Below are 26,892 nucleotides of genomic sequence, written 5' to 3'. Positions count from 1 at the left end.
GTGCAGGTTTTCATAGTCGATCCGTACTACATTCATAATGAGTGTATAGTTGGTGAAAGCCTTTTATAGCACCTTACTACTTTATTTTACCTAAGACCGTAGTGCCCAGACAGGTAAAGCCCAGCATATAGGTTTTAATCACTCGTCACATTGTATCTAAGTCATGTTATGAACAGCTTACTATGTGTGAATTCCTGACTTCCATATACGAATAAGGGTAAATTATAATACGTAGTTTTGTATGGCGCTAATATGGATAATGTTTTTACTCTGTAATTGACATACTTCATAGCATGTATAGTATGCAAAGCATGTAAAGGTAGTGTACGCGAAAGTGTTCTTTGCATGGGTATTTGATTAGCAGTAATAGTAAAGTTGTATTGTAGTAGTAATGAGTGATTATACCGTGGGACTGTATGTGCACTGCTGGGGCAGTGCTATCTAGTGGCCGGTTGTGAACCACTAGAATTGCAGCAGGTAAACTGGTGCGGAATAGGGATGTGTGATGCCGACCGTTGTAGTCGAGCAGCGGTCACCTACCAAATACGGGAGGACGATGGTTCAATCCCGTCTCCGGCCATCCTGATTTAGGTTTGCCGTGATTTCCCTAAATCGTTTCAGGCAAATGCCGAGATGGTTCCTTTGAAAGGGCACGGCCGATTTCCTTCCCAATCCTTCCCTAACCCGAGCTTGCGCTCCGTCTCTAATGACCTCGTTGCCGACGGGACGTTAAACACTAACCACCACCACCATCACGTACCAAATAGTTTTATCTTGCGAGTTCGGTTTTACATATCTGATGGGAAAGAATGTCCATGAGAGCAATTGTTTTTTATTTTTGTGACAATGATTTTGTATCAGCTGGTCTGCCTCATGTATCGTTATATCCAAATGGTTTATAAATGTTAAGTACACTCAGGTATGTAGTACTGTACTAATAGTAATGTATATAGTGTAACTCATGTAAGTCCTCCCTCAAACCTGTCATGTTATATCTTCACATATCCGATGACAGCACCTTTAGTGTGTTGAGACTGGTTATCCAGTAAACAGTATTTAAGTGTAGCTCTTCAGGCGTTCCCGGCGATCTAATGACATCTTGGGTTGCTGGGTGTTCTGCCGGATATTAATGTTGTTCTTGCACGATATTTTGGTAACGTAGCTCGTAACCTTCTACATCTAGATCCATACTCCACAAGCCACCTGACGGTGTGTGGCAGAGGGTACCTTGAGTACCTCTATCGGTTCTCCATTCTATTCCAGTCTCGTATTGTTCGTGGAAAGAAGGATTGTCGGTATGCCTCTGTGTGGGCTCTAATCTCTCTGATTTTATCCTCACGGTCTCTTCGCAATATATACGTAGGAGGGAGCAATATACTGCTCGACTCCTCGGTGAAGGTATGTTCTCAAAACTTTGACAAAAGCCCGTACCGAGCTACTGAGCGTCTCTCCTGCAGAGTCTTCCACTGGAGTTTATCTATCATCTCCATAACACTTTCGCGATTACTAAATGATCCTGTAACAAAGGGCGATGCTCTACGTTGGATCTTCTCTATCTCATCTATCGACCCTATCTGGTACGGATCCCACACTGTTGAGCAATATTCGAGCAGTGGGCGAACAAGCAAACTGTAACCTACTTCCTTTGTTTTCGGATTGCATTTCCTCAGGATTCTTCCAATGAATCTCAGTCTGGCATCTGCTTTACCGACAATCAACTTTATATGATCATTCCATTTTAAATCACTCCTAATGCATACTCCCAGATAATTTATGGAATTAAGTGATTCCAGTTGCTGACCTGCTATATTGTAGCTAAATGATAAGGGATCTTTCTTTCTATGTATTCACAGCTCATTACACTTGTCTACATTGAGATTCAATTTCCATTCCCTGCACCGTGCATCAATTCGCTGCAGATCCCTCCTGCATTTCAGTACAATTTTCCATTGTTACAACCTCTCGATACACCACAGCATCATCCACAAAAAGCCTCAGTGAACTTCCGATGTCATCCACAACGTCATTTATGTATATTGTGAATAGCAACAGTCCTACGACACTCCCCTGGGGCACACCCGAAATCACTCTTACTTCGGAAGACTTCTCTCCATTGAGAATGACATGCTGCGTTCTCTTATCTAGGAACTCTTCAATCCAATCACACAATTGGTCTGATAGCCCATATGCTCTTACTTTGTTCATTAAACGACTGTGGGGAAGTGTATCGAACGCCTTGCGGAAGTAAAGAAACACGGCATCTACCTGGGAACACGTGTCTACGACCCACTGAGTCTCGTGGACGAATAGCGCGAGCTGGGTTCCACACGATCTTCTTTTTTGAAACCCGTGCTGATTCCTACAGAGTATATTTCTAGTTTCCAGAAAAGTCATTATACTCGAACATAATACGTGTTCCAAAATTCTACAAGTGATCGACGTTAGAGATATAGGTCTACAGTTCTGCACATCTGTTCGACGTCCCTTCTTGAAAACGGGGATGACCTGTGCACCTTCATCAGGTGCGACCTGAGACTGCTCCTCGAGTGGACCTGGCCCCGTCTGTGGCCTCCCCCCTCTGCCAGCAGTTGCAGGTGTTCCTTCTGCGGTCCGCGCCTGCTCGCTGCAACCTGCTGCCATTCCGTCTTCCGTCCGCTGCCATTCTGAGCGTTCCCTCTGCGGTCTGCACCCACCGGACCCGCTCCTCGGCGTTCCGTCTTTGCGTCGGTGTGTTTGGAGTTCGGTCTGGGTTGCCAGGTGTTCTCCCTGCAGTGCTTTAACGCTCACTGTGGTCTTCAGGACGTGGCAGAGGAAGTCCGACTCGCAGGGCTCTAACCGACACCAGGCCTCCAAAATTGAACGTCACAACTGAAGAGAGGCACGCACTCACAGAGCCCTGGGAAGATGACAGTACTGTAGTACTGCCGGCAGATAAAGGGAATTCTACAGTCATTCTGCAGCGGGTGGATTACAGTGAGAAAAAGTATGGCACCTTCTGAGGGACCCCGCATATAGAACCTCGGAGTGTGACCCCACTGACGAGGTGGACGCGAAGACTGGGGCTCTTCTGAAGGAGCTGGGGATGCCCGATAAGATCGTAAGACAACTCCGGGCAAAAGCACCGGTACCATCTAGACCGTACGGTTTGCCTAAAATACACAAGGAGGGCGTGCCCCTAAGCCCAATTGTCAGTAATATTGGGGCATCTATGTATGCAACTGGAGAGGAAATAAAAACTTTGAGGTTCGCATATGACATTGTAATTCTGTCAGAGACAGCAAAGGACTTGGAAGAGCAGCTGAACGGAATGGACAGTGTCTTGAAAGGAGGGTATAAGATGAACATCAACAAAAGCAAAACGAGGATAATGGAATGTAATTGAATTAAGTCGGGTGATGCTGAGGGAATTAGATTAGGAAATGAGACACTTAAAGTAGTAAAGGAGTTTTGCTATTTGGGGAGCAAAATAACTGATGATGGTCGAAGTAGAGAGGATATAAAATGTAGACTGGCAATGGCGAGGAAAGCATTTCTGAAGAAGAGAAATTTGTTAACATCGCGTATAGATTTAAGTGTCAGGAAGTCGTTTCTGAAAGTATTCGTATGGAGTATAGCCATGTATTGAAGTGAAACATGGACGATAAATAGTTTGGACAAGAAGGGAATAGAAGCTTTCGAAATGTGGTTTTACAGAAGAATGCTGAAGATTAGATGGGTAGATCACATAACTAATGAGGAGGTACTGAATAGAATTGGGGAGAAGAGTTTGTGGCACAATTTGACCAGAAGAAGGGATCGGTTAGTAGGGCATGTTCTGAGGCATCGAGGGATCACCAATTTAGTATTGGAGGGCAGTGTGGAGGGTAAAAATCGTAGAGGGAGACCAAGAGATGAATACACTAAGCAGATTCAGAAGGATGTAGGTTGCAGTAGGTACTGGGAGATGATGAAGCTTGCACACGATAGAGTAGCATGGAGAGCTGCATCAAGCCAGTCTCAGGACTGAAGACAACAACAACAACAACAACATCAACAACATGTATGCAACAACCAAGTACTTGAAAGATCTGCTGTCTCCGTGTGTGGGGAAATGTGTTCACCACATCCAAAACTCAGAAGACTTCCTGCAATGCCTGCAGCAACTACGCATCACAGATTCTGACATCACGGGTAGTTTTGATGTGGTATCACTGTTCACTAGTGTCCCACTGAAAGACTCACTAGAACTGATTGTGGAAAAATTTGACGGGGCTCTGTTGGCTTAGTTCAGGCATACACATATTTCCTGTACAGCAACTTATATTTCAACTAAACTGAAGGTGTAGCTACGGGTAGCCCCTTGTCTCCTGCGGTTGCCGACATGTTTATGGAGAGACTTGGGGAGAGGGCATTAGAGACAGCCAGATATAAACCCACATGCTTTTTCAGGTACGTGGACAACACCTTCGTGATCTGCCCTCGTGTGAAGGACAGGCTCAATGAGCTTCTTTAACACCTTAACTCCTGCCACCCAAATACCAAGTTCACCATAGAACTGGAGAAGAATGCCCAGCTACCGTTTCTGGATTTGCTAGTTAAAAGGAAAGCAGATGGATCAATTGGCCACAGTGTGTCTCGAAAACCCACACACAGAGATTTATATCTGCCGGCCAGCAGCTGTCACCACTCTGCGCAGAAGAACGAGGTTCTTAAGACATTGGTCCATAGAGCACTTATCTTGTCAGACCGAGAGTGTCTACCGACGGAAATAGAGCATCTTAAAAGAGTGTTCTGCAAAAATGGATATACTACCAAACAAATTGAGATTGCACTCCAACCAGTCACTACGCCACCAGTTCCCGAATCAGAGCAAGATGAAGCAAAGAAGGTGGCTTATCTACCCTACGCTGGTTTTATTTCTGCCAAAATCAGTAGGATCCTCCGTAAACACAACATCGAGTATATTTTCTGTCCATCCAACAAGATTGAGGGACTGGTGTGAAATGTTAAAGAGGACCTGGGGTTAGGGAAACCAGGTACTTAGAATATACCTTGTCAATGTGGCATGTCCTACATTGGCCAGATGACAAGAACAGTGGATATCAGGAACTAGAAAAATCAAAGGCACACCCGATTAAGACAGGTGACGAAATAAGCCACTGCTGAACACTGTCTAGAACTAGATCGTGCCACGAATTATGATGAAAACAAGATTCTAACACAGACACCCAGATTTTGAGACAGTTTTATAAGGGAATCGATAGAGATAAAAGTGACTGAAAAACTCACGAACCTCGACATGGGGTACCACCTAAGCAGAGCTTGGGATCCTGCTCTGGAATTGTTAAAGGAGCAATGGGAACAGCTACAGCACTCCAGGAACAGAAGAACTGAAGGCGTGGAAACAGAAAACGATCCCCAGACAGGGTACCAGACTCTCCGGATTGAAAACGGAACGACTGGGAGCAGATCCGAGGGTTGCGGACGACAGAGGGAACACCCAGAACCACAGCGAACCGAAAACGAAGCACGATGCTCCAGAAGATCGCAGTGAGTGGGAGAGGACCACAGGAAGAACACCTGCCAACCCAGACAGAAGTCCAAATGCACCAGGCCAAAGATGGAACACCGAGGAGCGGGTCTGGTGGGCACGGGCCACAGAGGGAACACTCAGAACGGCAGCGGACCGAAAATGGAACGGCAGCGCGCCACCAAGTCGCACTCAGCGAGCGCGGACCACAGAGGGAACGCCTGCAACTGCCTGTGGAGGGGGGAAGGCCACAGACATAAATACTGGACCAGGTTCACTCGAGGAGCAGTCTCAAGTTGCACCTGATGAAGGTTAAGAGCTACGTTACCGAAATACCACACAAGAACGACGCTGATATCCAGCAGAACACCCGACAACCCAAGATGTCAAGATTTAAGTGGTTTGAATGTGGTGTTATAGTTGGAACACCAAAAGATTATGTGTAATTGTCTTAATTTTGCCTGTCTGCAGCTTAGTATGTCATCTTTACAGTAAGTAGCAATCCATCATTTCCTAAAGTATTGTTAATATATGCACAGTATTTCACAATGACCTTTCAGCCATACTACAACTGGTAAAACTTTTAAAACAGTGTAAGCAAATTGCGATTATCAAAGTACAACTTGCTTGATTTAGACGCAGAACAATGTGAATGGAAGAATAGCCAATAAACACCCCCCCCCCCCCCCTCCCCAAACACACACGTCATATTTTATGTTGTAGGTCCTTTTTTCGTGTTTTCTCCTTCTTTTCTCAAAGCTATCTCTTTGAATAACCTTCTTCTGGACAGTTCTCAAATGCCTTTCTGACATTTTGACCACAATTGGAAGAAGGTACTGCAGACAGCCAATTCACAAACCCTGCCAGGCGATGAGTAAACTGTCACATTTTTTTCTGTTCTTACATTTGCAGGCTTTGGTTATCTCTTTAATCTCATTTCTGTTTCCGGGCATCAGAAGTCACTGCTGCACTACACTCCTTTCGACAACAATGAATAACAGGCTGTATTTTTTTCTACTACAATAATTCTTTTCTTATTTTTGTTAACTATTACTCTCATTTCTCTTCTTACTGTCTTTAAAGTCGTTCTCTGACTCTGGTGCACTTTTTCACTCATTTTCTACAGCAGTCAGCAGTTCCTCTCAATCCGAGGAATCAGAAAGTGACACTGAAACGGTTCGGAAAAGAGTGCACTTAAGTGACACATTTGACTGGAAAGAAACTGATTTCCAGCCGTTAAACCATCACTTTGATGACTCGAGTTCAGGACACGAATGTCAACCAGATACTGACCCAAGCATTCTTTCAGTTTTTGTGATATTTATGTCTGAAGAACTATTGGAATTTATTGCAGAAAAATTGTTCTTATGTTTACACCACAGAAAATACAATACAATCTGTGAATTCTCGACTGCCAAAGTTGAAAGACACTGGATTTCAGGAAATGTATAGTTTTGTTGCTATTTGCCTTCTAATGGTACAAGTTAAGAAGTTAAAATTAAGTGATTATTGGCCCAGAGATACACTTTCGAACACAGCAGTTTTCAGCGAAATTATGTCCCAAGACCATTTTTGTCTACTTCTGAAAATGCTGCACTTCAGTGGTAACTCTGCGAGTACTGGACACGACAGTCTACTCAAAATTAGGTAAATTGCTGATGAAGTTCTTAAGACATTTCGTAATTCTTTTCATCCACATCACAAGCTTTGTATAGATGAAAGGATCTTGCTGTTCAAAGGACGTTTTATCTTTTAAGCAGTTTATTCCAACCAAGCGAAGTAGATTCGGAATAAAGACATTGGCACTGTGTGACCATCAGAGTGGGTATATTTGGAATTTTATTGTATATACAGGCACAGCAGAAATTGGTTTTCACAATTTAGAGAAAAGTGGCAACGTAGTGGCAACTCACGGGACCGTATTTGTAATGGTGTCATATTCTTTATGTCGATAATTGGTACTCCAGCCCAGACCTGTTCCTCTGGCTTCACAACCACGGAACAGCTGCATAGGCCTGTTCGTAAGAATAGGCGCAACATGCCAAAACTGCAGAAGAAATTAAAACGAGGAGAAACTGAGTTTAAGTCCACTGACAAGACCCTCGCTATCAAATGGTACGATATGAGAGAGGTGTGCATGTTTACCACAAATCACACGACACAAATGGTTGACACAGAGACGGCTGACAGAAATACTGGCAGAAACCACAATGTATTGTAGATTACAATTCAAGTATGGGTGCAGTTGACTGTTGTGACATGTTACTGAGCTCAGTGGGATCAGTGCGTAAGACTGTGAAATGGTAGAAGAAATATTTTTTTTTCACATTCTTCAAAATGCTCATGCTCTCCACCAGTCAGTAATAGGGTGAAAAATGGCCCTCGCAGAGTCACCTTTCTCTCATAAGGGAGACTGTAGAAAAATATGCTACAGAATAGAAAAAAGCCAGTGCGGGGAGGGGGCACTATGACAACGAGAATAGGGAGAGATTTTCCAGCTGCTATTCTTGAGTGAACATTTGCAAAAAAGTACGATAATGCGCAGATGCGTTGTCTGTACAAAACAGAAAGTGCGCTGGGAAACTAGATACCAATGCAAAATTTGCAATGTTCCATTATGTGTTGTACCCTGCTTTGAGACTTATCATAAAAAGAAGTATTACTAATCACTGGGAACTAAATCTGAGAACATTTATTGACACTTCTGAATGAATTACTAAAAAGAAGGGGCAAAACCTGTAAAAAAATTATAAATCTATTTTTAACTTCGCCAGTGCCGGTCCAAAGGTGGCACAATATCTTTACTGTGGTAAATGTAATTATGCTGAGTACATTGTGCCAGTATAACAAAAGCCATACAGTAATCTACATATGATACATTTAAATTATTAACATGTAACATGGACAGTTACATTCTTTTATCCCTAGTAGTACAAATACAGATCACATTTGGTCTATTTATACAAAACCTGCTTTCCATAACTGATTTCAAATGCCTTTGATCAACGAGAAATAACATGCCATAGTTGAAACTATGTTCTCAGTGTGATTTTTGTTGCTTCTTTGCCTGTGTTGTTAGGCAATATTGGAAATTAAACTCGCTGTTCTGGGGATTTGTAAAAAGAAGTATCAAATATAGCCTGCTTTCAACTTTTCATAAAAATCAACATCTTTTCGGCTAATTTGTAGATTATTGGAAAATAGTAGGTGAATAAAAATATTTATTCCATATCTTTGTGCTGTCAATCTATTGCACTATAAATGTTTTATAGAACATAGTTTTTTCAGCAAAAATCAAAACAAAAATACTGCATTTCTGACGGTTTACAAAATCTTCAATTTTGCACTTAATTCATTCGGTACTGGAAAGTGCTACGCAAAAGAAACTTTATATTTGAGAACCTTGTGTTGTTAGGTTACTACATGCCAAGTTTTACATTTGTCATAGCATTAGTCCAGGAGACGCAGGAAGCCAAACTTCAAAATTTTTTCGGGCGCCTATTGCTTTGGCCAATTTTATTTAAAATTTTCTGGCTCAATATAGCTCATAAAATTATTTTCATTATTATTGTTAAGAGAATGCATAAAGTTGTACAAGATGGCTAAATTTGATTTACTTAGAAAAACTATTGCCCGAGATATTACAGCTCAAAGCTGCCAAAAATTCACGCCGGCTCTACGCGAGTAGTAATCAGTCCAGAAGTAGTCAGCCTCTGCCGCTCTGGTCCCGGCGGTGGCTCTGAGTGACAGGCACTCAACACAGGTAGCCGGATTACGCTGCAGGCCTCGTGTACCGAGCAGATGGTGCACCACCACAGTCAAAGGGTTAATCAATCATTCTCTTCTTGCTCTATATGTGAATGGAAGGGGAAGAAGCCCAGTATCCTCTGCCGTGTGCTTCACATTGGTGTGCAGGGTATAGATACACATGAAGCAATAAACACACAAACTGAACACCTTCTCTCAAATCCCCAGGCTAAGAACAAAATCAAAGAAATCTACTCGCAACATTGGACAAACTTGCCTCCGACATTATCATTTCATGACAAATAATAACTACCGTTACCTTGAGAAATGAAAGCAAAATCGCAGCCCACAATGAATGATCCCAGAGGACAGGCAACTGTCTGAACCTAAAGCACAATCCAAGTGTCCAGTTTGGTAACGGCTGGGGTGAAAGTCTAGCAACTGCACACAGTCGCAGCGGCTACAGGTGTCGTGCGATTAGCCGAATGCGGGCCGTACTTCTCGGGCCAGCTTCACTGCCCCCCACTGTCAATGCTACAGTAATTCTGAACACATTACAGTAGCCAGGTACACGAGAGCACCACGCATCGCCAGCCGTGTCACACCTGGAAAACTGCTGTATGTAGAGCGCCTGCTGGCGCACCAGCTTGTCGCGGGCAAGCAGGGCCGCCTCCTCCGCCGTGTAGACGCCGGCGTGGTGCAGCAGGTCCACGGGCTCCAGGCCTTCCGGGCCCGATTCCGCCCCCGACGAGTCTCCGGTGCACCCTGAAATGCAAAATGAGTTTAACAGGCCGCAATCGGCTAAACATTTTAGGCTAAGCTTGACCCTGACCTCTATAAATACCAACTGAATATGCAAATTGCTGTAACCAGGCACATTTACGGTACAGGAAAATTATAAAATCTATGAAACACTGCTAAAATCGGAAGAGGTAAATGGCAGAGATCGACATAAAAAGTGACTCAGTATGTGCGAGACTAAGTCTCTCCAGGAAAGTACTTGGGCTCGAACAAACAGATCTGTATGAACGTTGGTTACAGGAGCATTATGTACCTCTGAATGTGCTAGTGGGTGTCGTTTTCTGCAAAACTCTGCAGTCATGCTCTAGATATCACTGTAGATGTAATTGGAGACGCCATACGCAATGCAGCAATCTTAACTATAAATGTAAATGCGGAATGTCAATAAAATGCTCCGAGCAATACGAATGACTGCAAAACGCACAGTGAAGAAATGCAAGTTGATTGCATGGCGTATTTGCATATTCTATAATATCAGTGTTGAACGCCACGTCAATGACACTTTTGAAGTTGTTCACTGGTTCACCAATATCGTAGCCAGCATACGCGTAACAAAACACTGGTCTGTATACTCCCGTAGATAACTGATTGTAAATGACAGAATGCATATTCACGATAAAGAATCTGTCGTGCAATTTCGGCTGCATATTACTGGAACGTAGTTTAATGAAGTCTATGTTATTCGCTTGGCATATATTTTATATTGCCTGAAGAAATACACATCCAGAGGTTGTGCATATTTTGTAGTTTTAGGCGGAATGACTTTTAAATCTACATGTTTTCCGCCAGATGCTTCCAGTAGTACTCGTTCATCCTTATGTCCAGACCAGAAGCCACAAAGTAGTAATGACTTTCTTGACAAATGTGGATTCAAAACTGACAGAAAAAATGTCTTCAGATATTTCGTCATCTTCCCACTCACACTTGCATGACGACGACATTTGCAGGGCACCGCGTTTCTATTTCCCTTGACACGCAGGGTACAAACTTTCCACTGGATTCTTGGAAGCAAATATAGAGTTTGTCTGCCAATCGTCCGTCCATTGATATAGTAACATCGATTGTGTAACTATATGTTGCACAGTTAACTGATTGCAACATTGCGACAGTGTCTCTCTCCCCTTTCATGGATAGTGTTCTGTCACAAGAAAGTTCATAGTTGAACTGACTCTGATCACAGTTCCATACAGAACTAATATCGATGTTTTCTCTCGTGATATGCTCATTGAAGTCAGCAACAAACGTTTGAGCTCTTTCAATCAGCTCTTCTTCGTCATCCTTATCTTTTCGTGCTTGGAGCATAGTGATACGGCGTGATGTTATGTAATAAATCCTAGTGAAGCTGTAAAGTTTGTACACCCGAGATTTCTGGCTACGTCCAATGCCCAACGTTGTAAATGAAAATAATGAACGGCAGAATCGCATTCTCGCGCTTCATCGAATTTCGCCATTACACGCTCCTTGATGGTCTTTAACAGCAGTGTACGATTTCCTTTGAAAACCGTATTTCCTGCTCTTTTCTTTGCCACGTAATCCAGTATGTTTTTAATATTGCTTTTAGACTTCAGTTTAGGGTATCTTTTCAGAAGCTTGTCATATGTGTCGAAACTTCTTACGTAATAATCATCGTACACATTCTCCAGTGTGTTGTCATCAAATGCAGGTATTCACTGTCACTGCTTCCATCGCCTCTTCCCGCACTTGCCGTAGCACTACCGTTTGCAATGAGTTGTTCGTTATTATCTTCCCTATCATCATTGTTAGTGTTACAACAGTATCTGTTTCTAACTTATGCTCATATTTCTGCACTATAATAGATACAAGAAAACATGCGAATGATTCGTCTTTTACACCAATACCATATTCACGAAGAAGGGTTCTTCGTAACTTCATCTCAACCAATCGCAATACATTAGCAGGATCGATTACCAATTGCCGAGCCATCTGACGCTTCAATACACAAATAATGTCACAAAACGCAACTTCAGAGGCACACTGCGCCATCCCTACTGGCGTACTGGCAGGTCAGTGTGCAATGCGGCACGGCATACGCAGAGGCCTCTAACGGACGACCGCAGAGTTTTGCAGATGCGGGAGTATCACAAGTGTAATAAGATACCTTTACATTATTTCTCACACGATTTTGGTGTATTTGTGCTTGTTCGAGCCCAAGTACTTTCCTGGTCAGAGCTTTTTTACAATGTTTACAAATGTTCTACGCATCCAGGCTTTGTCACATGCCACACAGATATTCAGCAGTCAATCCCGTTTGCACCTGACCCGGCTTATACGGAGTGAGGTAAGGACAGACACAGTGTCGCAAGTCTTTCAGGTTCCATGATAGGAGCAGAACATAAATCCTATCCTTAATGTAACCCACAGGAAAAAAATTGCAGTGACGCGGTGACATCTCGTTCGAGTAATCTCGTACACAGCTGTGGAAATGACGGGGAGGGGGTTTCATCTGGATCTGGTTGAAACATGCTATCAGTGTCAAGCTGTGGCACAAGCCACAATTGCACCGTGTTGACATAGGTGATACTGCTGATGAAAGATCTCTTTGCAAAGAGGACATGGCACACGGTGCAAAACACTAGCTTCGTTAGGGTCCCAAACGTGTTCGCTACACACGAATTCTCTGTTCCCCAAATGCAGTGTTGCTTGACCCTTTCAGAAATATGAAAAGTGGCTTGGTCAGTGAAAATTAATTTTCTTGAGAAGTTGCCATTTTTGATAACATTCTGCATCTCAATCCAGAACTGCAGACAGTATAATTTGTCATCATAGATTATGGCTTGGAGGAACTGCAATTTGAGTAGCTTCACTCTTAATCAGTTACAAATCACACTATCGGCTGAGCGATATTAAATTCTGCACTAGTTCGATAGCAGACTTTGTGAAACACAAACAGTCTTCTCAAACATTTTGAATTCACGCAAATCTCTTGCACCATTTCATAACGTTGTTGTAAACTGGTGGTGTCCTGTGAAGCTTGCTCTGGAAAGCTCTCTGTACACTCATACTGATTTGAAACAGGCAAATTTTAGCACACAATACACTTTCTCTACCTAGTTCAACCAATTTTTAGCAACTACATTCAGTGGCACAACTGTTGGCAGTTAACTTGCTGACACCATGTTTGAGTAACTTTGAGAGTTTGTTTCGACATACTGGACTGCTTGTTGTTGTTGTTGTTGTTGTTCTTATGTTTGCCATTTAGCTATTTAACTAGACCGGTTGTTTAAAATTGTTTCATGGATGTTTTAATTACCTTTTATTGGAAGTTACCACGTCACACACAAATCAACAACTGTTCTCTTCACACACCCACACCCCACAAAATGATAGCATTTCATTATACAGTTAATGAAGCAGTCCACTCACCATACTCTGAAGTTAAAATTAATCAGTGAATGAAAACAGCACCACAAACAGTTATTACAAGTGGTTCGCTATAATTGCTCTACAATAGATACACTGAAACACTCAATGTCAAGACAGCCACAGCACAAAAGACACATAGTGAATAACACCATCTACTCATCCTCTTAATGGGTAATATTTGGTATTGATCTTTCAATGTCCTTAAACACAAAGTGTTGAGTTCTTTCTTTCACTTTTGCCAAGTATAGTGACAACTAAGTAGTCATTGCAACTGGACAGGTCAGTATATCCTGTATAGCCTGCTACCTCTTGGGACCTTAGTAACTGCATTTGTGTTACCTATCCAGAACACCCAGCCCCGGTTTTTTTTTTTGAGCATGTAGTTCTGATGCACCACTGCGAAAGGACATTGCAAAAATTGGAAGAGATAAATGGCCAAGAACAACATAAAAAGTGACTTAGTACGTGAGAGAGAAAGTCTCGGAGGTTTTTGACAATGTTTAAAATACTCTGTCCATCCAGGCTTTGTCACATACCACACACCTATCAGCAGTCAATTCTGCCCACACCTGAGCCAGCAAATCCAGAGTGAGGTAAGAACAGACACAGTGCCGCAAGTCTTCAAGGTCCTGTGATAGATGTAGAACATAAATCCTATACTCAATGTAATGCACAAGGAAAATCTGCAAGGTGTCAAGTTCAGTGACCACGGTGGCCACTCAAATAGTGCCATGTCAGTAGCCACAACATGGTCTATCTGGTGACACCTTGTTCAGGTCTTATCCCAGTAAGCTCTGCACTGAGTAGAATCCACTGTACATCCTGGAATTTGTTACAATAACATACCAAGGACATAGCCGTTGGTGGGGAGGCTTGCATGCCTCAGCAATACAGATAGCTGTACTGTAAGTGCAACCACAACGGAGGGGTATCTGTTGAGAGGCCAGACAAACGTGTGGTTCCTGAAGAGGGGCAGCAGCCTTTTCAGTAGTTGCAGGGGGCAACAGTCTGGACAACTGACTCATCTGGCCTTGTAACAATAACCAAATTAGCTTTGCTGTGCTGGTACTGCGAGCAGCTGAAAGCAACAGGAAACTACAGCCGTAATTTTTCCTGAGGGCATGCAGCTTTACTGTATGGTTAAATGATGATGACATCCTCTTGGGTAAAATATTCCGGAGGTAAAATAGTCCCCCATTTGGATCTCTGGGCGGGGACTACTCAGGAGGGCGTCGTTATCAGGAGAAAGAAAACTGGTGTTCTTTGGATCATAGTGTGGAATGTCAGATCCCATAATTGGGCAGGTTTGTTAAAAAATTTAAAAGGGAAATTGCTAGCTTAAAGTTAGACATAGTGGGAATTAGTGAAGTTTTGTGGAAGGAAGAACAAGACTTCTGGTCAGGTGAATACCGGGTTATAAATACAAAATCAAATAATAGGGGTAATGCAGGAGTAGGTTTAATAATGAATTAAAAAATAGGAGTGCAGGAAAACTACTACGAATAGCATATTGAATGCATTATTGTAGCCAATATGAATATCAAAAGCTCAGGTGGAAATCCAGTTCTAAGCAAAGAAGGGAAAGCAGGAAAGTGGAAGGAGTATATAGTGATGTTCTTGAGGACAATATTATGGAAATAGAACAGGATGTAGATGCAGATGAAATGGGAGATATGATACTACGTGAAGAGCTGACAGAGTACAGAAAGACCTAAGATGAAAAAAGGCCCCGGGAGTAGACAACATTCCATTAGAACTACTGACAGCCTTGGGAGAGCCAGTCCTGACAAAACTCTACCATCTGGTGAGCAAGATGTATGAGACAGGCGAATACCCTCAGACTTCAAGAAGAATATAATAATTCCAATCCCAAAGAAAGCAAGTGTTGACACATGTGAAAATTACTAAACTACCAGTTTAATAAGTCACAGCTGCAAAATAATAACACAGACAAATGGAAAAACTGGTAGAACCCAACCTCGGGGAAGATTAGTTTGGATTCCATAAAAATGTCGGAACACGTGAGGCAATACTGACCCTACGACTTTTCTTAGAAGATAGATTAAGGAAAGGCAAACCTACGTTTCTAGCATTTGTAGACTTACAGAAAGCTTTTGACAGTGCTGACTGGAATACTCTCTTTCAAATTCTGAAGGTGGCAGGGGTAAAATACAGGGAGCGAAAGGCTATTTACAATTTGTACAGAAACCAGATGGCAGTTATAAGAGTCGAGAGGCATTAAAGGGAAGCAGTGGTTGGGAAAGGAGTGAGACAGGGTTGTAGCCTCTCCCCGATGTTATTCAATCTGTATAATGAGCAAGCGGTAAAGGAAACAAAAGAAAAATTTGGAGTAGGAATTAAAATCCATGGAGAAGAAATGAAAACTTTGGTGGTTTGCTGATGATTTTGTAATTCTGTCAGAGACAGCAAAGGACTTGGAAGAGCAGTTGAACGGAATGGACAGTGTATTTAAAGCAGGATATAACATGAACATCAACAAAAGCAAAATGAGGATAATGGAATGTAGTCGAATTAAGTCGGGTGATGCTGACGGAATTAAATTAGGAAATGAGACACTTAAAGTAGTAAAGGAGTTTTGCTATTTGGGGAGCAAAATAACTGATGATGGTCGAAGTAGAGAGGATATAAAATATAGACTGGCAATGGAAAGGAAAGTGTTTCTGAAGAAGAGAAATTTGTTAACATCGAGTATAGATTTAAGTGTCAGGAAGTCGTTTCTGAAAGTATTTGTATGGAGCGTAGGGGATGTATGGAAGTGAAACATGGATGATAACTAGTTTGGACAAGAAGAGAGTAGAAGCTTTTGAAATGTGGTGCTACAGAAAAATGCTGAAGATTAGATGGGTAGATCAAATAACTAATGAGGAGGTATTGAATAGGATTGGGGAGAAGAGGAGTTTGTGGCACAACTTAACTAGAAGAAGGGATCGTTTGGTAGGACATGTTCTGAGGCATCAAGGGATCACCAATTTAGCATTGGAGGGTAAAAATCATAGAGGGAGACCAAGAGATGAATACACTAAGCAGATTCAGAAGGATGTAGGTTGCAGTAGGTACTGGGAGATGAAGAAGCTTGCACAGGATAGAGTAGCATGGAGAGCTGCATCAAACCAGTCTCAGGACTGTAGACCACAACAACCACAACAACAACAACAACAACAAGCAATATTTTGAACTGACTTACAGTGCCACTATGGACAGTCATTTATTTATGACGGATTTTGAAGAAAAAATGCTGAACTCTGCAGTTTTAAGACTGGCAGGATTGATGACACATTTGTAGTTTGGCCAACAATGAGCCTTAACTGGTGGATTTATTTTAGAATTTTAATTTGATTCATGAAATTTTGGGTTTACAATTGAGTGGGAGATGAATAGCTATCTATTGTTTTTGGATGTACAAGTTCAATAATTTTTGGATGAGTTTTTAGGGTAATGTGTGTACTTTAAGTCCATTCATACTATTTTATCCTCCAGCTACCACCACAAGTGCACTTAAAACGTTAATATGCAGTCTATGTGGTGTTTGACACTGACACTGACAGTACTAGTACACCTGCAGGACATTTTAGGAAAAATGTATACACAAAACTTGAGACTGCAAGAGCTATGCAAATGAAAATGCCAGGCAAACCAAAGGAACAGGAAGTGGATGCAAAATCTATGCCGTTTCTTCCACATGTGATTCTGTGAAAGATGATCCTCTTTTACAAAAGGCACATATCTGCAAAATGCTTTGTCAGTGTATTAAATTTATAGTGGTGGTTCAAAAAACAGTCACTGATTCTAAGGTCCTAATAATTATATGTCCGGAAATCAGCACCTGCTGAGATATGGGGTGAAAAGCCACATTTGACAGCCATCATTTTACTTACAAATGAGGCAGAATACACAAGAGATGGCCTAGTAAATTACCACAATAAGCACAAGTGGGCAGATGCAAATCCTTGAGCAACAGTGGACGTGAGATATCACGTTCGTTTCAGTATTGATGTATGAATAGGAATTGTGAGCAACAGATTTTAGGGCCATACACTTTATTATATAAATTAACAGGTGCTGTTTATCACCAATTTCTGCATGGTGAATTACTACACTAATGGTGAGTGTTACCCTTGCAGAAGGACAATGGGTCCACCCCATTTTCTACAAATCTTGTGACCACATTAAAACGTTTTATAGGTGATGCATTAGTCATGGTCGTCTGGTAGCATGGCCTCCCTGTTCACCAGATCTGAATCCGTTAGATTTATGGCTGTGGGGACATTTCAAGGCATCAGTGTATGCCTAGCCTATCAATAAGTGCACATGATGCAAGTGTGTGTGACCAATGTACGAGAGACGCAATCAGAATGAAGCCAGGTGTGTATGGAAGACTGCACGATTCAGAGGACTGCAGGATATATCAGGATGTGTGGATATTACATGCAGCACTCCCTATAGTGTCTGCTACTATGTAACAGATGGATGGCAATGAGAGGATGGACTGGCCCACATACCCAACAGGTGTGTGTTTCCAGACATATCGTTACAGGACCTTTCTTCTAGTTTTGAACAATGCTACCTCCTATAGGAATGTATGACGCTTTTTGTCAACACACTGTATAGGATGAACCATATGCACTGTAAAAGAAGATTCCACTGAACACCAACAACACATTCGTCTTCTACAGCCCAAGAAAACTGCAATAGCTGAATACTATATTTCTCTTTACTGTTCTGTGGATTACAACAAAGTCAAGATACTGGTCATGGTGTCATCTTGTTGGGATCCAAAGGTCAAGTGAAGCTGTGGAAATGTAGCTGTCAGACAACTTGTTCCGCAGAAAAAAGGACTTCCATCTCGGAAATTCATGGAAAGCACTTTTTTCATGTTTGTGTTCACAGAGAAATTATTGCTTTCAGTCTTTGTTGCCTGGCATTTCAACAACTGACAACTGTTTTAAAAATTATCCACCTAATTTGTATACACTGCAGATTTGCTGACTCAGAGCTCACTAAATTTTCATCTTAAGAGACAAAGTTTCATTTATGGTGCTATTGCGCCAATTGCCTTTTTTTGTGATGCATGTTCCTTCAAGTCCATAGTACATCTATGAGCAGTGTGATTTTAGCATTTCTGCATTTGAGTATGCTAATGTAAGACGCTCAGAACTTAGTAACTGACTCATATTGAAGCTAGTTGTATGACTAACAGCCCTCACTGAAGATGGTCGTACGATTAAGAGCCAAAATTTTGGTCAACGAAGTATTGCTGTCCAAATGCAGGCCCAAAACATGATGGAATATGTGGAAAATTACTTAACACAGAGCATGGACAACCCAAATTAATTTTTAGTTGGCACGATTCTACGAGCGTATATTTTCAGTTGATTCATATTGCCCACTTTGCTCACAGCAAGTAATTCTTATAACTTTGAAATCTAATGTAGACATAGAGCTACATTACATATCCATCTACCATCACACCCAGAATTTTGTATTCACATTTGGCTTCATACTCTTATTTTTGGACTTCACTCACTCAAAACTGTACAGTCACTTTCTAATCTAACCTAAAACTCTGGCTGCACAACGCGTTATGAAACTCTTGTATCTTTACGTGTAATGTCTTTGGATCCACATATTTATTTATTCTTTCACCTACTGGCCAGTTGACTACTGATTACAACTGGGATAAAATTCAGTCCATGAAAGAATAAAAAATGCACCCTTCAGATTGCCAAGACTGTGTCATGTGGGGGTAGTGTTTCTCCACTGCTTGCTATTTACTCGTTGCCTCATCTTCACAATCAACTAAAGATAAGCAAAATTACACACTCCCTCAAGAGTACGAAAGTGTCAATAAGTTGACTGTGAACTTTAAATTTATATGCAACTGTGGAAAATGTATCGTAGACTGCATGAAATGTCTCTTGGACTTTGCAAAATTTAGTTTCAGATTGTGTAGGATCTATAGTAAATTGAACAGAATGTACTACTAACTGCACAAAATGTATCAAAAACTGCATAAAATGTACCACAAACTGTGTTGTACATATTGTAAACTATGTGAAATGCATTAATTTGAGAGAAATGCTTTGAAGGACATTTCCACCAGGAAAAAGAAAAGAAAAAAAGACAGAAATAAATAACAAAACTTCTTTGACAATAGCAATAACATATACAGGGCTCAATTATCATTCAAAATAGTGCAACACCACTATGAACTTTCTGCTTCAAATGAATATTTGCCATCTTGCAGAATATTTACTGTTCACCTTTTATTTGCATGTTGTTCACTTGATTATATTTGTCATAAGTAGCTAGCAGAATGCTTTGAGGATGTTCCTTCAGCTAAAATGATTGGAGTGTACTTTTCACAAGATGTGGGGTCCCACGTTCTTCACAATTTGCAATGGAAGCATTTGCATTGTGTCTCTGGGTTCCATATCTCAAATGGTAAAAATGGAACCCATATGGAATCTACTTGCAAAAAAGTTTTTTCTGGCCAAGAAGTCAAATATAAATGAAACCAATTGAAAGAAGCAAATGGTTTTGTTAAGTTTTAATACACAAAACCAAAATTAGTGAATCTGTATATCCTAGCCAAGTCAAATCAATGTTGGCTTGTATTTGTAACGATAAGACTGATGTGCTTAATTCTTTTTTTTTTTTTTTTTTTGTGGTTTTAGGGCGCAAAACTTCTATGGTCATTAGCGCCCAGCCCGTGACTTAAGACAGTAAAAAACCGAAATTTAAAACCAGCAGCAATGGGAACAAAGTCAGAAAATTGGAGAAACTAAAAATAGAAGACTGCTTAAAAATCCACTACAGAAAGGGGGTGATTGTCCCCAAAAAAGCTTCAAATGACTGACGTCATTTCACTGTCACTAATAAACTGTAGAACGCGGTCGGCGGAGCGCGTGTCATCTGCTAAAATCCACGATAGATCAGGCGATAGCTGTAGACGGGAGCGTAACGGATTAAAATAGGGGCATTCAATTAAAAGGTGTCTTACCGTCCACAGCTGAGAGCAGTGGGGACAGAGTGGGGGAGGATCGCCGCTTAAAAGATGTCGATGGCTAAAACGACAATGCCCTATCCGGAGTCTAGCTAAAATTACCTCCTCCCGACGACGCGTTCGGGAGGAAGAGGTCCAAGCGCAAGGAAGGGCTTTCACTTCCCGCAATTTATTACAGGGAAGTGCCGACCAATGGGCATGCCATAATTGAGCAACATGGCGACATAAATCGTTCCGAAGATCGGTGAAAGGAAGCGACTGAATAGCTGGCCGAGGAAGAGAGACTGCGGCCTTGGCCGCTATATCGGCCGCCTCATTCCCACAGATACCAGCGTGTCCCGGGAGCCAGAGGAACGTCACCGAGACGCCCCTCAGGTGAAGCAAGCGCAGACAGTCCTGAATCCGGTGGACCAGAGGGTGCACAGGGTAAAGAGCTTGGAGACTGAGGAGAGAGCTGAGAGAATCTGAGCAGATAACGTACTGTATCCGCTGATGGCGGCGGATGTAGTGGACAGCCTGGAGAACAGCGTAAAGCTCCGCAGTATAAACCGAACACTGGTCGGGAAGCCGAAAGCGATTTGGGGTGTCGCCAACAATATAGGCACTCCCTACACCTAACGATGTTTTCGAGCCGTCGGAGTAAATAAATGTGGCGTCCGTCATTTCTGCACATAGAGCAGCAAATGCCCGACGATAAACAAGTGTAGGGGTACCATCTTTGGGAAATTGACAAAGGTCACGGAGCAGGCAGATCCGGGGACGGAGCCAAGGCGGTGCTGTACCCCAAGTTGTCAGGAAGGTTTTAGGAAAGCGGAAGGAAAGAGAATGGAGCAGTTGACGGAAGCGGACTCCCGGGGGTAGTAGGGAGGAGGGGCGGCCTGCATACCCTACATCAAAGGAGGCGTCGAAAAAAAGGTCGTGGGCTGGATTAGCAGGCATGGAAGACAGACGGCTAGCATAACGACTCAGGAGGACTGCTCGCCGATTGGACAGCGGAGGTTCAGCAGTCTCAGCATAAAGGCTTTCCACAGGGCTAGTGTAAAAAGCTCCAGACACTAAACGTAATCCACGGTGGTGGATAGAGTCGAGACGCCGAAGAATAGACGGCCGAGCAGAGGAGTAGACTATGCTTCCATAATCCAATTTCGAGCGCACTAAGGCGCGATAGAGGCGGAGAAGGACCACTCGGTCCGCTCCCCAGGAGGTACCATTCAGGACACGGAGGGTGTTAAGTGATCGCAGACAGCGAGCCGAAAGATAGGAAACGTGGGAGGACCAGCATAGTTTTCTGTCAAACATAAGACCCAAGAATTTAGCGACGTCTGAAAACGGAAGGTTGACAGGACCTAGATGTAAGGAGGGCGGAAGAAACTCCGTACGTCGCCAAAAATTGACACAAACGGTCTTACTGGGTGAAAAACGGAAGCCAGTTTCGATGCTCCACGAGTGGAGGCGATCGAGACATCCTTGAAGACGTCGTTCAAGAAGGCTGGTCCGTTGAGAGCTGTAGTAGATCGCAAAATCGTCCACAAAGAGGGAGCCCGAGACATCAGGAGGGAGACAATCCATAATTGGATTTATGGCGATGGCAAACAGTACAACACTCAGCACGGATCCCTGGGGTACCCCGTTTTCTTGGGAGAAAGTACGGGAGAGAGTAGTGTTCACCCGCACCCGAAAAGTGCGCTCTGCCATAAATTCGCGAAGAAAAAGGGGCAGCCGGCCTCGAAAGCCCCAAGAGAACAGTGTGCGGAGGATGCCTGTCCTCCAACAGGTATCGTATGCTCTCTCCAGATCAAAAAATATTGCTACCGTTTGGCGTTGCCGGAGAAAATTGTTCATGATATAAGTGGAGAGAGCGACAAGATGGTCAACTGCAGAACGATGCTTCCGAAATCCGCATTGGGCTGGTGTTAAAAGACTGCGGGATTCCAGCCACCAAGCTAAACGGTAATTCACCATACGCTCCAAAACCTTACAGACACTACTCGTGAGAGAAATGGGGCGATAGCTAGAGGGGAGATGTTTGTCCTTTCCAGGTTTCGGAACGGGAACGACAATAGCTTCCCGCCACCGTCTGGGAAAGGTGCTGCCGGTCCAAATTCGATTATAAAGGCGAAGGAGGTAACGCAGACTATGGGCTGATAAATGCAGCAACATTTGGACATGGATACCATCCGGGCCTGGGGCGGAGGAGCGACAAGAAGAGAGGGCATGTTGGAGTTCCCGCATGGAGAAAACAGTATTGTAGCTTTCCTGATTTTGAGAGGAGAAAGCAAGATGTCGCACTTCTGCTGCACGTTTCTTCGGGAGAAACGCTGGCGGATAATTTGAAGAGCTCGAAATCTCAGCAAAGTGCTGACCCAACGAGTTAGAAATTGCGACGGGGTCCACTAAGGTATCATGCGCGACAGTGAGCCCAGAAACCGGGGAGAAACTAGGCGCGCCTGAGAACCGTCGAAGCCGACTCCAAACTTCCGAGGAGGGAGTGAAGGTGTTAAATGAGCTAATAAAGAATTTCCAGCTTGCCTTCTTGCTATCGCGGATGACGCGACGGCATCGCGCACGGAGCTGCTTATAGCGGATACAGTTGGCCAAAGTAGGATGGTGACGGAAAATGCGAAGAGCACGTCGCCGCTCACGTATTGCGTCACGGCATGCCTCGTTCCACCAAGGAACTGGGGGGCGCCGGGGCAATTCGGAGGTGCGTGGTATTGAACGTTCCGCAGCTTTAAGGATAACGTCGGTAATGTGTGTGACCTCATCGTCGACGCTGGGAAAGCGACGGTCATCGAATGTCGCGAGAGACGAAAAAAGTGTCCAATCGGCTTGGGCAAACTTCCAGCGTCGCGGGCGCATATATGGCAGTTGAGGCTGCAGTCTGAGGACACATGGAAAGTGGTCACTCGAGTGTGTATCATCAAGGGCGAACCATTCAAAGCGCCGAGCTAGCGGAACAGTACCGACCGCAAGGTCCAAATGAGATAAAGTTGTCGTGGAGGCAGACAAAAATGTGGGGACCCCAGTGTTGAGGCAAACTAGATCCGCTTGGTGGAAGACGTCTAGCAATACGGAGCCACGTGGACAAGGGTGTGGAGATCCCCAAAGCGGGTGGTGGGCATTGAAGTCCCCAACCAGCAAATAGGGGGGTGGAAGCTGACCAAGAAGATGAAGGAGATCAGCTCGTGCCATTGGTGTGGACGATGGAATGTATACAGTACAAAGAGAGAACGTGTATCCGGAAAGTGAAAGACGGACGGCGACAGCTTGGAAGGAAGTGTTTAAGGGGATTGGGTGATAATGGAGAGTATCACGGAGAAGAATCATGAGTCCTCCATGGGCTGGAGAGCCTTCAACAGAGGGGAGATCATAGCGGACAGACTGAAAATGAGGGAGAACAAAGCGGTCATGGGGACGCAGCTTTGTTTCCTGAAGACAGAAGATGACCGGCGAGTAGGAGCGTAAGAGGACCGACAATTCATCCCGATTGGCTCGAATGCCGCGGATATTCCAGTGGATAATGGACATGGGGTGAAAAGAGAATGGAGGAATGGGACCAGAGTTGCTGTCAACTCAAAGACTGCTCGGAGCTAGCAACCGACAGCATGGAATGGCATTCAGCCGAAGGCAGAAGATCCTGATCCATAAGTTGGTCAGGAGCAGTCCCTGCCACCAGCGATCGGCCGGTTGACCGGCCACCAGCAGTGCGCCTCGGCGACACAGAAGATGGCCGAGGGCGATTTCCGCCAGGTGGTGCTGTAGAGGGGGCACGCCTTGGCGGAGAAGGAGAGGAACTGGGTTTCTTTGTAGCCTTCTTGGAAGAATGTTGTTTAGAGGAAGGAGGAACCGATGGTTGTGAAGCTGCGGTTCGTAAAAACTCTTCACGAGTATGCTCTTTTTTCGAAGACTTGGCGTCCGACTTTTGGGCTCGAGATGTAGCAGAACCCGACGAAGGGTGAGCCATAGAGTGGGCAGGCGAAAGTGGTGAGGTTGAACGAGCGATCTTTGCGCTGGCCGATCTGACGACCGTGGTACTAAAGGTGAGGTCGCAAGTCTGCGTGGCCGCCTCCTTTGTTGGCCGAGGAGAAGCAAGGACAGTGCTGTATTTTCCTGTCTGAGGCACGGTGGGCTTGCGACTGGCGAATAATTTTCGAGCAGCAAAAGTCGACACCTTTTCCTTCACCCTTATTTCCTGGATGAGCTTCTCATCCTTAAAAACGGGGCAATCTCGAGAGGAAGCAGCGTGGTCACCCATACAGTTGATGCAGCGAGGGGATGGAGGTGGACAAGCACCCTCATGGGCATCCGTGCCACACGTAACACATTTGGCTGGATTGGAACAGGACTGGCTGGTGTGATTGAACCGCTGACATCGATAGCAACGCGTAGGGTTTGGGACGTAAGGGCGAACGGAAATTATCTCATAGCCTGCTTTGATTTTCGATGGGAGTTGAACTGTGTCAAATGTCAAGAAGACAGTGCGGGTTGGAATGATATTCGTGTCAACCCGTTTCATTACTCTATGAACTGCCGTTACGCCCTGGTCAGACAGATAGTGCTGAATTTCTTCGTCAGACAATCCATCGAGGGAGCGTGTATAAACGACTCCACGCGAGGAATTCAAGGTACGGTGCGGTTCCACCCGGACAGGGAAGGTGTGGAGCAGAGAAGTACGCAGCAATTTTTGTGACTGGAGGGCACTGTGTGTTTCTAACAACAGGGTGCCATTCCGTAATCTGGAACAAGACTTTACAGGACCTGCTATTGCGTCGACTCCTTTCTGAATAATGAAAGGGTTGACTGTGGAGAAGTCGTGACCTTCATCAGACCGAGAAACAACAAGGAACTGTGGCAACGATGGAAGAATCGTCTGTGGCTGAGACTCAGTATGCTTACGTTTGTGACTAGACTTAGTGGAAGGTGAGGAAACCATTGCGGAAGAATCCCCCATGATTACCGGCGTCTCCGATGGCGCGCTCCTCCCTTGTGGGGGCCCTCTCTGAGGGCACTCCCGCCTTAGGTGATTGTTCACACCTCAGGTCACACCTCCCGACAAACGGACGGAGGGACCAATCGGCATTTTCGGAAGGTATCAGCTCGGGTAATCACCCCTCCCTGGGCCTGGCCGTTACCAGGGGGTACGCACGTGTTCTACCTGTCTACCCGGGGCGGGGAATTACGCGTTACCCCGTCACCGGCTACGCACGAAGGGCGTGGGTCGGCCTTCAGACACGCACAGGGAGGAAGAAAGAGAAAGGGAAGGGAAGGAAGAGAGGTCTCAAACGCCGCAGCGGAGAAAAGAGAAAGAGAAGAGGTAAGGAAAAGAGAAGGACAAAGGAAGGAAAAAGACAGAGAAGGACAAAGGAAGGAAGAAGACATAAAAGCAAGGAAGGCAAGAAATGCAGTACATTTACGAGCGTCCGTCTCCGGACGTAGGCACAAACCATACTCCCAGATGGGGAGAAAGAGAAGGAAAGAGCCAGAGGTGAGGGGAGGAGGGGCGAAGATAGGGATGGGGAAGGATGCGGAATGGGAAGGTATGCAGCCCGGAAAGGAAGGAAGGCCACATTAGCTCGGGGTCCCGTGCTCGCTACGCACGTATCCACAAAAGAGTTGTGGACCCCCTGGGGGGGCGCTTAATTCTGTCATTGATGTAAACTTCAGAAAATACACATACACATACACATTCTACTACTACTACTACTACTACTATTACTACTACTGCCACCTACTGGTTCTTCGACATGGCCATTATGAAACTAACAGCATCATCTATTCATTCATTAGTGTACTATGCTGTCACTAAGGTAAACACACGAACTACTAAACTGAGCACAGACACCTACAACTTTAAATTAAGATTTTTTTGTGTGGTGTGATGTTGATACAGCCTACATGTTGCCCTGAACTATGCTCAAATTACCTGTGAAAACCCCATGAAAATTTTTCCAGCTGTTTTTGAGAATAGTGTGTTCAGATAGGCAGTAAGGATGGTTTTACAGTTTTATTATTAGTACTCACCGAGTACACATAACGGACGTGGAAACGTGCATGCTTTCAGAGCCAGTGGCTCCTACTGGGAGAAGGGCTCAAGGGAAAGGAAGAAGGATGAAGGAAAAAACTGGCGAAGTTTAGGAAACAGGAAGAGTTGCAGAAAAGTCACGCAGAACCCCGGGTCAGGGGAGCCTCATTCTACGGGATGTAAACTTCCCTGACCTGGAGTTCCGGGTAATCTTTCACCACCTCTTCCTCACGAGTCCATGTCTTTCATCCCTCTTCCTTTCACTTCAATCCTTCTGCTAGAAGGGGCCACTGGCACTGAAAACTCTTGTGTTTAGAATCTTTTATTTGTTTTCCCTGTCACTGCTTGGAGAGTGCCATTTTTATCTATCCACACTACTTTGCATAGTCACTGCTCGAAGTGTGG

The 26,892-nt window shown here is 44.0% G+C and overlaps 1 protein-coding gene across 1 annotated transcript in view; it reads right to left on the bottom strand.

Annotated features, from left to right (window-relative positions):
* The window catches only part of LOC126108702 (treacle protein-like), a 191,583-nt gene that overhangs the window by 159,458 nt on the left and 5,233 nt on the right, over nt 1–26,892 (bottom strand). Inside the window, exon 2 of the mRNA XM_049914019.1 lies at nt 9,862–10,021. Coding sequence (XP_049769976.1) covers nt 9,862–10,021 — 160 coding nt within the window. The remainder of the gene's footprint in view (nt 1–9,861; nt 10,022–26,892) is intronic.

The sequence above is a fragment of the Schistocerca cancellata genome, chromosome 11, assembly GCF_023864275.1.
Source record: "Schistocerca cancellata isolate TAMUIC-IGC-003103 chromosome 11, iqSchCanc2.1, whole genome shotgun sequence".
NCBI lineage: Eukaryota > Metazoa > Arthropoda > Insecta > Orthoptera > Acrididae > Schistocerca > Schistocerca cancellata.
Note: the sequence above shows the minus strand (reverse complement) of the source record. Positions and strands in the feature narration are given on the sequence as shown.